The following is a 14,742-nucleotide window of genomic DNA, read 5'->3' as shown; positions in this document are numbered from 1 at the left end:
AAGGTGAAATGAATTTAATGTGCAGTAAATTACAAGATAGATGTCTCACTGACACATTGACACACATAAATTAGACAGCAATAATAACATAAATAATTTAAGTTGAAAATATGAAACATCTACAGATCTGAAAAGAATAAGGAAACTGAATGTTGATGTAAGTGGCAAGGGTTTTTTACGTTGGAGGTAATAGAGAGAAAATTTTTTATGACAATATTCAAGTAAATCTACAGAACATAACCAGTTTCATGAGGCAGTAGTGTAACCGTATGTGAAACGAATAGCAGGAAGCAATCGCATACAAAATATATAAAACGAAAATTTCAACCGAAACTAGTGAACTTATTACTTATATCTAATTGCAGCCTAGAGACAGAATACAGAATGATACACAAATAGCAGAAAAACAGCAGGAGAAAACAGGAGCACAGAAGAAGCTGTTTCCGATCTAAGATTGTGGAGGAATCCATAGAGTTTAATAGCCCTGTCTGTTTGTATTTTATTGAATTGTCGAATGCTTTTGATAGATGTATTTCATTGACTAATTCATACAGTATAACAGGTGTTAAGACTGTTAATATAGAACTGAAAGAATTAGAAAGGAAGGTGTAATTCAAACTTTACTCGACAAAGGAGTGCCAATGGGTTCAGTGAAAATTGTAGAGATATACTTGAACGTACATGTAATAATACGAGAATTAAAACATACGAACGATTGACAGAGAATAAAAGATGTAAATAAATGGATGAAGATAAAGAATATAAATTTGAAGGACCATGTGGAAAGGATGGACCCCATGGTAAACGACTGCCAGGATGAACACAAAAGAGATGAGCGACAGATGATCCAGTACGCCCACCTAATGAGGCTGACTAACAGGGGAAACCCTAGTCAGCAAAAGAAGAAGAAGAAGAAGAAGAGGTGTATTCCCAATCCATCGACAATGCGTAAACGTTACGAGAGCGTGTGACTTGATGCAATCCGAATGGATGCCGGGGTATTTGAAAGAGCGCGTGATTCACTGCTAATAAGGGCTGAACATGTTTCAGGAATTGTGGTAACCACATGAAGCACTACGTATGGTGTGTACTCCACGTAACAGACAAAGGAATGGGACAACAGATTGGCCCAACAGGTGTTGGTATACACTGGTATATGCTGCGAACTACAATTAAAGGATGATTAATTTAAACCTTATAATTGTCTCCTATTCGGACGCATGAGTTTGAAATATGGCTCAGAGATGCCTACCCAACTTTCCTTTGTAATGGTGCAAAAGCGCGCGCCCTACGACGTTACCATGGCGCTCGACGATATTTCGAACAGCACAGTGTCGACACGTGCGAGAAAAGGCCTGAGCTCAGAAGTGCATGTGAGGTGTAACGTGGATTAATGATGTCACACTGGCACCAAATTTTGCCATAATTTTTCCCAACGTCCTTGTGGAAGTTTCACACGGTGTAAAGGTTGTCACACCGGTTCTTTCGACGGGTTGGCTGTGAAGGTCTGAATCGCAAGGCCCAGCATTGAAATCACACGATTTTCTTACGGGTGGCCGGTAAAAATATCTCATACACACTACGCGAATGAGCCTGAGACAACTCATGAGGAAGGACATTGCTTTAAGACAGCAATCCTCTTCACTTGTCCAGAACTGCCCCACGTAGTCCATTTTGTCGAATCACCTGATGCACTCGCTGAGCAAGATCATCGGCTGACACTATCTTCCTTCCCCGACCACCTGCGTCATGGCTGTCTCAACGTCTTGCATTAATGTTTCTGCCGCACTTTGCTGGCTTGCATGACAGCCGTGTCGGCTCGTTTTCCGAGCTGCTATATTTTTGCTTACTGGTGCAGTCAGTTTTGTTGACGCTTCGGTCTTCTTGTAGTTAGCTCTTTTGTTAGAGTGAGTTGGAAGGTTGTTGACGGGGTGGAGAGAGGAAAGCAGGCGACGAACGGTGGGCGTCCGAATACGGGGCCTGAAAGGCGTTTGCTCTTCCAAGTGGGCGGCTATTTGTACAGGGCCGGGTTGGTATGGAACGTTGGGCTCTACGCTTTTGTTCAAATGGTTCAAATGGCTCTGAGCACTATGGGACTCAACTGCTGTGGTCATCAGTCCCCTAGAACTTAGAACTAATTAAACCTAATTAACCTAAGGACATCACACACATCCATGCCCGAGGCAGGATTCGAACCTGCGACCGTAGCAGCAGCGCGGCTCCGGACTGGAGTCTACGCTTTTGTATCCGATTTACTATGTGGATTTGGGATTTACCGCCTGCTGATGTGGGACGTCGTGATCACGTTGAGTTCCTCTGGTACCTGCCCGCCCTACCTCATCTTTGGGTAAGGTACTTCTGTTTATGGACTTGGGCACATAACTCCGCTGCTGAACTTGCTCCCTTTGGGCTGATTTACCCGCTGTTCTCCGTTGCTCCGTACTCAAGCTACTACATTCACCCCTCCCCCCACCCTATTTTCTGTGTGAACTCTCTTTATGGATGATACATTTGTGTGTACTTAAATAGTGTTTCCCTTTATTGCAATCTGTTCAGCGTTTCATTGATCTTTGCCATTATTGCTTGGGTGTGAAATTAATTTCCTGCGATATGTTCTAGGGCATCACAATTATTAGCGACCACTGATATCAAATACCGAGCCTGACCCTTAAGGTGGATATTCCCGTTTGTCCGACATGTGCGCGAATTGTAACGTCGGACACGGTCGTGGTCGTGGTAAGCAAGCGCCAGCTGGGTTCTCTGTACTCACGTTGCAAGGTCTTGGCGAGGTCCAGCACTTCTCTTAAAAGAAGGAAATTATTGTTTACTGCTGTGTGTTTCTTTCCTGCTGTGATCTCGTGCTTAGGTATTAACGCTCAGGCATTTATTGCTACTTCTTGTCAACAGCTGGCTGCATGAAATTAACTGTTATGTTTGATCATTACTGTTAAACGACTAACCGGTAAATCTCCTTTGTTTTGATTATACGTCATTGTAATAGATTTTGGTCGGTGTCTGGGGCGAGGTTTGCATTTGGTATTCTTGTGTCAGACTTTGAGAAGTTACATATATTTGATGCTTAGTCTTGTATGAATTATACGCCCGTTATTTTGCCCTCAGCTTCCCGAGCTGTTCGTAGCGTTGGAGCCATTGGCCCCGGTGTGTTATCCTCTACCCGCCGAATCACCGGGCGTGCCTAGTCCACGTCGGCTGTGTACGTGTGTACGGCGCGATGTTCCGCCTCCTGTTTTGTGGTAGCCACTGAGACACCGCGGCCTCCTCGGTTGCTACGGCACCTCCCTATAAATTAAATCCCTAATCTCTGTGGCATTCGGACTCGAATCAAAGCGTCCGCTACCCTAAGCCATACTACCCAAGCCTTGCCTCCGCAAGCCCGAACTTGTCTTGTTATTTCTGCTCTAAAATTTCAATTCTTTAATTGTGGATTGCAGAACCTGTGAATTTTAAAATCGTTGTTACCTTTTTGTTCCAAGACTGCTAGTGCCCCAAGGGCCCTGCAAATCATTTAATCGTAATCGTGAACCTGTAAATTGTAAAATATTGTTGCCCTTCCTGTCTGTAAAACTGCTTATGGCAAAGAGACTCTCCAGACTGGTAAAATGTTGAATATGTAGGTCTCAAAAACTTTCGTTACTGTTCCTGTCTGAGAAAGTTCTAAAGCCTAAGGACTTCAGATTGTCAAATGCTTTACTTGTAAAATTTTGAATAATGTTACCTTCCTGTTTGAAAGGTTCCTAATGTCAAAGAGTTCCATTCGTTTTTTGAAGTGCTGAACCCGTAATTTCATTTTTAAAGTAAAGAATTTAAAATAAAAAATTCTGTTTCTAAAATGCTAGCTACAGAAGCGCCCTCAAGTTATTTTAATCGTAATCCTGAACTCGTAAAATTTTTACTAAATAAGGGCCACCTTCCTTGTTTGAAGTTAACTGTCTAATGTGTGGTTCTCAAATTGATATGGTAATGCTGTTTCTGTTATTACAGAGAAGCCACATTTCCCTGTTAGAAATTTTACAAGAGCCCAAATGGCTCTCGAGCTGTATTTCTGTTGATGTTTAACTTATTTTGAAAAAGGATTACATGTGCCGTAAAAAAAAAAAAATTGCAACTGCTAAAGGGGTATTTAAACCGCCTTGCATAACTTATGTTAACTTGCCTTAAACTTCCTGTTCTGTTAGAGTTACTTTATTGTAATTTTGGTATGTATGGTTTGTCGCCGTGAAAGTTACTATTGATTTGTATGTTATTGATGTTTTAAGTATATATTGTTAAATAAAGGGTTGCTAACTATTGTGAAGCAACAAGTGGCTTTCCGTAAACTCAGCCTGCACCTTCCTCCCGGCCGTTAAGCTGTTGTATCCTGGGGCGTCCACTGAGGTCTCAGTTACGTTAAGTGGGCTGCATGACATTAGGTGGAACGCCTCAGCAGGAAGGAAACAAATGGCAGCACGCACTTCACAATTCGCGGGAGACTCTACTGCTCTAGTCATCTTCACGTGTTCACCGTGCGCTCAGAACTGAGAAGGGCTATGTGGCCCGATCGGCAGGTGGGCACACTAGAGAAACTGCGCAACACATCTGCGCAATGCATCATTCGATTGTCACTGTGGTTTTAATTTCGAGACTGATCGGACCTTGACGAAAGAATATCGCCCTTATACAAACATTAAAATATAGGGAATTTCGTGTACCTTTCAGAAAGGCGAAATATTAAAGAATAAATCATTTCTGGTGGTTGGATGGAATGGCGACCCTCAACAAGCAAGCCAGCGACACCTTACTGCTACACACTTCTTGCTCCCAACAACACCAAAATCGGGACAGTTTGGTGAACAATGTGGAAAACCCAGCACAGTGCTGCAGCTCGTGGGACCTGTGATTACCTGCAGGACTTGTAGCTTGGGCGGCAGCTTGTCAGGCAGCACCTGCAGCTGGTTGTGGGAGAGTGACAGCAGCTGCAGCCCAGCTGGCAGGCCCTGGGGCAACCGCTGCAGCCTGTTGTGGGACGCATCCAGCGTCTCCAGACCAGCGGGTAGCGGCTCCGGCAGCGTCTGCAATGGAAGGAGCAGAATGTTGGCGTTATGTGAGACCATTCTGGTTCTACATCATATACATCACTGTACAGTGAAAGTGGTTGTATTCTGTATAAGTGTCTTTCGTGCACTGTGAGTAAATCGGAACAGAAGAGAATCGAAGCCTTCGAGATGCGATGCTACAGAAGTATGTTGAAAATTAGATGGACTGTTGAGGTAAAGAATTGTTTTCCGTAGTATCTAGATGTAATAAGGTTAACTGTGATTCACTATGTTAACATTCATTTCCTATTAAGATTGAATACTATTATCATGCAGTAAAATCTGATTAAAAAACATAAATGATGTAAGGTCTTAGATAACATGTCTACATGTTAAATCTGTTTATTTGGACACACCAGTACACAGATATCAAAAGAGTACAGAAAAATATTCCTGTCGACACATGTGGAATGCGTACCTAAAATTATGCCCTCTGTTTTTGAAGCGTCCTGTACAATGAAAGCACCTATAAAAATTTCCTGCAAATTCCAGCAAACTATGATTACATGCTGAAAGCATTTGTTTCGTTTAACCCATAAGACTTAACGAAGCATCCAAGCCAGTCCAAGGATACACAATACCTTATCGGAACTGAACCATGAATTTTAATTGTTCTTTATTGTTCTAAAGCAAAAATCTTCAAAAGTGATATTTTTACGCACTTCCCAATAAATTTGTATTTGTACATTCCTCATAAAACTGAATATAGGGTTATATAACTGTAACTTCAATAAGAAGTCAATGAAAATAGCATCTGAACATATATAAATAAAACTTGGAATAAATTCGAGATCAAACATACCAATGTAGAATAATTATACTGTAAGTTCCATTTTTGTGGCGTGTTGCATCTTCTGTATGTATTCTGCTGCACACTCTCAGCTTCTGGTATTGGATTGGCGCAGGCAACGTATGTGACTGACCTTGTGTTCGCATATTGGATAGAACTCACATTGCTTTCAAAGTAAACTAATTCCATGTGGATGGAAAGCTTTCTTTCTTTTTGTGAGCAGAGAAAATACTTTATGGTCTTCTGACTATATTATTAAGAAATTTTGTGGAATGGAAAAGATAATTTATTTCGGATATCTCCATATTAGGGAGGATACTTAATAAAGATATTTTAGAAGAGCTTAAGTAACATATTTCAGACGTAAATGTAACTTAGGGTCTACCCGAAGTTAGTATTTTAGAACCATTTCTTTTCTTAATATGTATAAACGTCCTAGTGAAAAACGTTGAAGGGTCTACGACGCTTTTCTTGGATGATGCTGTTGTATACAGAGGAGCCGCGACACTATAAAATTGTAGCGAAACGCAGGAATACCGGCAGAGGATCGACACTTGGGTAGGGATTCGCAGTTGATCCCCGTCAAAAACGAATATAACGTACACTGACGGAAAAGAATCACAATACCGAAAACTAATTAATTTAGAGTAATGAAATTACGGGAAAACATTTGTCTAGGTAACATATTACAGAGATTAACATTGCAAGATCACAGGTTAATGCAAGCGAGAGATAATTCATTGCAAATGTAAAATGCTGGCACATTAATTACCCGTGTAACTGTCAGAATGTTGACTGCAGGCAGGTAAAGTGCATGCATTGTGTTGTACAGTGGACGAGGCTGTAGTTGTCGTCCGATAATGTCCCATGTGTGCAAGGCCGGAGACAGGTCTGTGACCGAGCAGGCCAAGGCAACATGTCGACACGCTGTAGAACATGTTGGGGTAAAACAGCGGTATGTGGGCAAGAGTTATCCGGTTGGGAAACATCCCCAGGAATGCTGCTGATACATGGCAGCGCAACAGGTCGAATTACCAGATTGACATACAATTTCGCAATGAGGGTGCGTGGGATAAATACGAGAGTACTCCTGCTGCCATGCAAAATCGCACCCTAGACAGTAACTTCAGGTGTAGGTAGGTCCAGTATGTCTTGCAAGAAAACAGGTTGGGTGCAGCTCCTTAACTGCTGTCCTTCTAAGCAACGCACGGCCATCACTGGCACCGAGGCAGAAACAGCTTTCATCAGAAAACACAACAGACACCCACCCTGCCCTCTAATGAGCTCTCGCTTGACACTACTGAAGTCGCAAGTGGTGGAGGTTTTGGGTCAGTGGAAAGCACGCTACAGGGCGTCTGGCTCGGAGCTGTCCTTGAAGTAACTGATTAGTAGTAGATTAAAACTGTGTGCCGGGCCGAGACTCGAACTCGGGACCTGCAGGAGAGCTTCTGAAAAGTTTGGAAGGTAGGTGACGAGGTACTGGCAGAAGTAAAGCTGTGAGGACGGGGCGTGAGTCGTGATTGGGTAGCTCAGTTGGTAGAGCAGTTGACCGCGAAAGGCAAAGATCCCGAGTTCGAGTCTCGGCCAGGCACACAGTTTTAATATGCCAGGAAGTTTCATATCAAGGCACACTCCGCTGCAGAGTGAAAATCTCATTCTGATTGGTAGTAGTTTATTGTGTAACTATGGTACCAGCTGTTGCTCAGATTGCTGTTGCAGATGCAGTGCGACCCGCCAGAGCCATACGCTAAACACAATGGTCTTCCCTCTCGGTAATGCCACGTGGGCACCCGGTGCCAGATCTTCTTCTGATCATACATTCTCATGGCCACCGCTGCCAGCAATCGTGTACAGTGGCTACATTCTAACCAAGTCTTTCTGCAGTATCGCAGAAGGAACATCCAGCTTCTCGTAGCCCTATTGCACGACCTCGTTCAAATTCAGTGAGCTGTGGGTAATGGCGTCTTCGTCGTCTTAAAGGCATTTTTGACTAACATCAACTTGTAAAACCGAAAATGCAAATAAAATACTTACTGCGGCACCCAAAATTTTTCGACGTTTTATATACGTTGATAATTTGTATTGTACTTCTAATTCTGAATCTGTAAGCTTTATTACAGAAACAATAGTTAATATGTAATGGATGTAATAGTGTATTTATTTCTGACTATATAATTGATTGTAATTATAATATAAATATTGTAAATTGCTGGGAAATAGCAATGACGAAATGGCAGTAGCTGTGCCGTTGTTCATCTCTGCGTATGGAGAGTCTGTCCCACTACGAGCAGAGAGGAAGCAGAGCAGCTTGAGTCATGAGAGAGTGCAGAAGTGTCTGTTGGCCGCGCCCGCAGACGCGGTGTGCAGCTATGATCGCGCCAGTGTTGACGCATCTAATTCGTTAACCCCCGAGTACCGAGAGCACGGTAGAGGTGGACAGGCGGAGGAAGCTGCAGTTATAACTGTTGCCTGTCCTGTAACTAGCCGTGGCTCTGGAGACGACTCGTGGTTCTCAACGAGCAGCAGAAACAGCAGCAGTTCAGCATTGTCGTCGGCTACATTCTTCATCGTCCGCACTGCTACTGTTAACTGACAGAGTATCGCTAATATTGTACAAGCATTACCCAGTCACATTTCCTTCACAAATTATAAAAATTTTCTTGAATAATAACTTACAATAGCTAAAACTTGTAGGGAATCTGTGTTGTCGTTGTCCTCTGACATTCTTACCAATCAGCGTCCATTTCCTTTCCATGCAATCACCGAGTGTCGTAAAAATATGAAAACTGATTAACTATTTACTGCCAGTTTTGTTTTTTTGATAATGATCAGTTTCAGTCTTCGCTTTCTACCTCAGTAACTGCATAACAGACTTACCTAATTTACAGTTTTGAGTAATAACTTCATTCATTTAAAGTAACGTAAAATTTCACTGGTGAAACTAATAACTGGAGATACAGCACAAATTAAGAACGCGCAATTTCATTTATTTTGTACTTAGCTTAGTGAGTGACTTTTGCTGGCTTGGTAAGTACTTTATTGCTCTTATGTTAAAAGTAAATTCAGTTACTCGTTCGTTCAAAGTAAATTCAATTCAGTCTCTCAATGTTTAAAAGTTAATTTCTTGTCCTTTTTCAAATTTTTCATTACGTTACTCTGAGGAAACTGAAAGTTATGTTTTTACGTAACGAAATTTCAGTTACAGCCAGTCATACATTTAACCAGTAACCTCATTTAATTTTGCTTTCAAAGTTTAGTATTTCAGGTTAAGTAACTGCCAACTCAGTGCTTTCTGATTCACTTATTTTCTCATGAACTCTTGTGTTGTAGGAAAGCGTGACATCCTTCCATTGCCACGCCAGTGATTATTTGCTTAATTTTCTTTGCAATTCCCTTTATTAAGATTCTGGAGATTCAATGCCTTAGTGGTCTGGCGACCGTTTCATTATCCCTTTTTTGCTAATCAGTATTTTTTGTGTTATCTGTATTTTTGCATTAAAAATATTAAGTGGTCACTTTTCCCTGTGTGTGGTTCGTGAGAGATTGCACTATATTCCAACAATTCCAAAATTATTTTTAGTGTTTACATTAACTTTACAATAGATTCTTCCTTCAGAAGAGTCTGTTGTATACTTTCCTCCAACTAACAGCCTTACTCATTGTAAAATTTCACTAGGCATACGCCATCACGGTCACTAATATCGCAATCCAGTAGGCCGATTAGGAAGGGGGAGGTTACAGCTCAGTACGTCCAACGGTAACTAGCGCTCACGACCATTACAGCGCGTATTTAAAGCATGACTGATTTGCATCCTGATCGTGGCGCTTCTAGCGCAACTCTCATGATGCGACTGATAAAATCTGACTAGATATCATCTTTCGGATATAGAAACACGCGTACCAACTTTGGTCGCACAACTCCTTCTTGGTACACTGCGGCTGAAAAGGGAGAAAGGCCTCTTATAGTATGATTACGCGATTGCAGAACAATCACTGGAATCAGTCATATACTTTAAACACCCAGGGGTACGTTCAAGGAGCGACTTAAAGTCAAATGGTCACATAAAACTAATCACAATTAAGATAGAATCCAGGCAGATTTATTGGGAGAATCCTTAGGAAGTGTAGTCCATCCACGAAGGTAGTTAACAAAATCTTCATTCAATCAATGGCTGGATATTACTCATCACTCTCGGATCCATACTAGACTAGACTGATTGAGGAAACTGATAAAATCCAAAATAGGGCTGAGCGTTTCACAAGACCATCATTTAATACACGCTGTTGCATCACAAAAATCCTCATCTAATTCCACTGGCATACGCATTGTATACCAGAGTGGGGTTTATTGTCAAACTTTCGAGAGCGGACGTTTTTAGAAGAGTCAACCTACGCGTGTCCTCCTCCTACATATATTCGTCAAAAAAGACCATGAAAGTAAAATTATGGACATTCAGTCTCAGACGGAGAAAAAAATGGTTCAAATGGCTCTGAGCACTATGGGACTTAACATCTGTGGTCATCAGTCCCCTAGAACTTAGAACTACTTAAACCTAACTAACCTAAGGACATTACACACATCCATGCCCGAGGCAGGATTCGACCTGCGACCGTAGCAGTCGCGCGGCTCCGGACTGAGCGCCTAGAACCGCGAGACCACCGCGGCCGTCTCAGACAGAGATTTACCAAAGATCGTACTTCCCGGAGACCATTCGTGACTGAAACGGAGAAGTGGGAAATGATATACGAAGTACCCTCCGCCACACACCATAAGGTGGCTTGCTAAACATAAATGTAAGCGTAGATGTTTGTAGACAGGCGCCGAAGTGGATGCAGCAATCCGGTGTTTCTTTGCAGGACGTAATGTAAGTAGTGTTGGCCACAGTGGGCAGTCCAGTCAGCGGCTCCACCCAGGTCTGAAACGGAGAGTGAAGGGGGCGACCTGTTACCAGAGAGGGAGCTGTTTACCCTCTGAGAACAGCAAAAGAAACATAAAAGGTTGCAATGGACATTACTACGCATTTCTAAGCTAAACGTAATTCACTCTACAGACAACCATGTAGGTGGGGCAACCACAGCTAAAAGCCACATGTTCAGGTGAACATATGATTAAAACATTAGAGCAGAAAAACTCGGAATATTTTTACCCAACATTTGTTGTCCGTCAAAAGCTTTTAATCTATGACATTGCCTCTTTCAGTGGTGATTGTTTCGACGGACAACGAAAGTTGGGAAAAAATATTTACAGCTTTTCTGCTCTGATGTTTTAATCATATGTTCACCTGACGATGTGGCTTTTAGTGCCAGGAAACCGGCTGTGATTCAGTAATAAAGGACTAAATATAGGTGAAGCTGTTATTAATACCCAAGATAATAATTCACTCTGTGGGCAATATGTGGTATGTGTTCCCACTGGACTTCTAAATTTTTTGCTCCATAAAAAGCGTAATAAGTCAACAAAATTTATTATTTCTTCTGGTATCCAGGATAGTTTTGAGTGAACTGGAACAAATTACCTCTGAGATGATGTAGGTGTGTACGTGTGAGAGCAATTTTGTGGCTTAGCGTAAAATACAAAATCAGTTAATGTCGTACTCGCACTCTCTCATTTTTATCTCGCCTAAACATTGACAATCAGGCTTAAACAATAAAAACTGAAAAGTGATAACTGTTTAAAAACTTTGGAACATCGCTACAATAACAGAATAACTGATACAACAGAAGTTCAAGAACATGTGTCTGGCCGATCACTTCGAAGAGAACTGGTTCCTTCCCTGTACATCCGCTTTATAAATGTCTGTGCGTTCCGCTTCAGAGTTCCTGCACCATTGCCGTATTTTGCTGTCACGCGTTATATTAAATAGTTATCTTATGTGGGCTCCGTAAAATGAGGCGGAACCCCTCAACATGAAGAAATCAAATGACTGCACGCTCTACACGTGTGGCGGAACTCTCTATAGTTCTAGACATATTTACATGCTCACTGTGCATTCAGAAGTGAAAAGTGCGATTTCAAGCGATCAGCGGACATACTAAAGACGCTTTACACATGTCTGCGAAAATCTTTACAGGATTTTTCACTGTGGTTTTAATTTTGTGAGTAGTTGGACCTAGGAAAATAAATAGGCCTCATAAAAACGTGGCCATTGTTAACATGTTAAGAATTCGTCGCATAAGACGAGTGCTGTCACTCATACTACGGTGACACAGTAATGTGTTCAGGCCATAAGCCTATGTAGACCAAACTTATCTCTTGAAGAGGAAAAACGCTCATGTTTGCCGGCCGGGATGACCGAGCGGTTCTAGGCGTTACAGTCTGGAACCGCGTGGCCGGTATGGTCGTAGGTTCGAACCCTGCATCGGTCATGGATGTGTGTGATCTCCTTAGGTTAGTTAGGTTTAAGTAGTTCTAAGGTCTAGGGGACTGATGACCTCAGGTGTTAAGTCTCGCAGTGCTCAGAGCCATTTGAACCTTTTTTTTTTTTTTTTTTTTTTTTTTGAGTGTGCATGCAGTGGGAGGCGAGCGGACATTGTCCGTATGTAATATATTTTATTTGTGTTCATATTGTACGTGGTGTTCCATTTGTCTGATGACCGCACGCACGTCACACTAGATGGTGGGCAGTAAGCACTACGGTGCCCAGTAAATCAGATGCTGTGTCGCCCGTCTAGTACCGCAGAAAATTTGAGATATATGCAAATGAATTTTGTACTCATCCACGTCATGCAAAGGGATGCTAGAACTGGCCACTATTGTTGTCCACGCATTTATGATCTACTCAAGAAATTATTCATCTCACGATGTAATTCTCTTTGGGAAATTAACTAACTCGCGGATACTATCCATGAGCTCCTGTAAAGTATACGGATTTGTTGTTACAGTTTATCCTTTACTACTCCTCGCAGATAGAAATCACACGGGGTTAAACTGGGGCTTCGAGTGGGACGTATATTTTTTTAATGTCTCTATCATGGAACACATCACGATTTTAGTGCAAAGAAAGACTGGACGTATGAGCCTCTGCCAAATCCTGTTGAAGAAACGCGAAGCTTCGTTCTCTTTCAATCAGTTCATGAAAAAGCTGTTGTAAAATGTTCCGCACATATCTTTCACTGTTAACAGTGTAATTTAAAAACTTTGGACCTATCATTCTGTCACCATTCACTGCGCACCACATTTCTATTTTCTGATCATGAAGCGGTTCCTCACGAAGCTGAATAGGTCTGTCGTCGCTCCATTGTCGACAGTTTTGGGAATAAACATACCCGCCGCGTAAATGGAACCAAGCTTCGTCTGAAAACAGTATGAGGTAAGGATTCATTTCATCGTCATGCACTTGTTTCAAAACTCGTTCGAAGATCCTACACCTGTGCACCGTATCATCAGCTTTAAGTTCTTGCACTTCTGCTACTTTATAGGGACTTAGCCCAACTAACTGAACAGCTCTTGGGAGAGAGGTGCAAGGAAGTTGCGTTTGCTGTGAAAGACGTCTAATAGATTTTTAGGGAATTTTCCTGGCGGTATGCAGTGTCATTGAGATGAGGTTCGCCGGCCGCGGTGGTCTCGCGGTTCTAGGCGCTCAGTCCGGAACCGCGCGACTGCTACGGTCGCAGGTTCGAATCCTGCCTCGGGCATGGATGTGTATGATGTCCCTAGGTTAGTTAGGTTTAAGTAGTTCTAGGTTCTAGGGGACTGATGACCACAGATGTTAAGTCCCATAGTGCTCAGAGTCATTTGAACCATTTTTTTTTTTTTTTTTTGGTGAGGTTCTGTGAACACTGTACACAGACACTCGGCGTTGCCGCGCGGTCTGAGGTGCCTTGTCACGGTCCGTGTGGCTCCCCCCGTAGGAGGTTCGAGTCCTCTCTTCGGCACGGGTGTGTATGTTTTCCTTAGCGTAAGTTAGATTAAGCAGTGCGTCAGTTTAGGGACCGATGACTCAGCAGTTTGGTCCCATAAGATCTTACCACAAATTTCCAAATTTTTCCAAAAGTAACTATCAAATGCCATTTTTTTTTAATTTTGCTTTCTTTGGTTGCCGAGTAAGGCGAGCTACTAATTGTAACTGTTTTAAAATTATATTTGAACACACCGCTCGTCGTGAAGGCGCTTAATTACCGCGTTTCTACATTCTGCTGCCTTTTAAGGCGGCTAATAATTTTAACTGTTTTTCATATTTTATTGACTGTGCCATCATTATTCTGAGCGTTTACTAGAGGGGAAAATTAATAGGGTGTAAACCGATTTTCTAAAGTATCTGCCTGGAACTCAACGTACGCTGTGTAATGGAGGGCACTTACAACATCACTGTCACTTCTCCCCTCCCCTGTACTTTTCGTGAATGGTACATGAGAAGAATGACTGTCGATAACGGTCCATATCAACTATAATTTTCCTAATTTTCTAGTGATAATTTTGGGAGACATATGTGGGAGGATAAAATAACTTGCCCAGCACATCTTCTCACGTATGCTGTCATACTTTCACAAAAAATGGTTCAAATAGCTCTGCGCACTATGGGACTTAACTTCTGAGGTCATCAGTCCCCTAGAACTTAGAACTACTTAAACCTAACTAACCTAAGGACATCACATACATCCATGCCCGAGGCAGGATTCGAATCTGCGACCGTAGCAGCAGCGCGGTTCCAGATTGTGGCGCCTAGAACAGCTCGGCCACTCCGGCCGGCCATAATTTCACAGCTCCCACCACAGTACACAATGCTTTTTCTCTAGCGTTTGCTCCTGGAGTTTGTTGAGAATCTAAGTAGGATCACCATGCTTGTGAAACGATCCCGTGACCCAATGTGATGCTTTCTGTTGCATATTCTCTATCTGTTCCGTTAATCTAACTTGATA

The 14,742-nt window shown here is 42.3% G+C and overlaps 1 protein-coding gene across 2 annotated transcripts in view; it reads right to left on the bottom strand.

The window, feature by feature from the left end:
• The window catches only part of LOC124625673 (toll-like receptor 1), a 134,320-nt gene that overhangs the window by 68,895 nt on the left and 50,683 nt on the right, over positions 1–14,742 (bottom strand). For both annotated transcript variants that reach the window (XM_047149188.1, XM_047149189.1), the window contains exon 6: positions 4,902–5,069. In XM_047149188.1, coding sequence (XP_047005144.1) covers positions 4,902–5,069 — 168 coding nt within the window. The remainder of the gene's footprint in view (positions 1–4,901; positions 5,070–14,742) is intronic.

This window comes from Schistocerca americana, chromosome 1 (genome assembly GCF_021461395.2).
Source record: "Schistocerca americana isolate TAMUIC-IGC-003095 chromosome 1, iqSchAmer2.1, whole genome shotgun sequence".
In the NCBI taxonomy this organism is placed as follows: Eukaryota; Metazoa; Arthropoda; class Insecta; order Orthoptera; family Acrididae; genus Schistocerca; species Schistocerca americana.
This window is presented reverse-complemented; position numbering and strand designations above follow the sequence as displayed.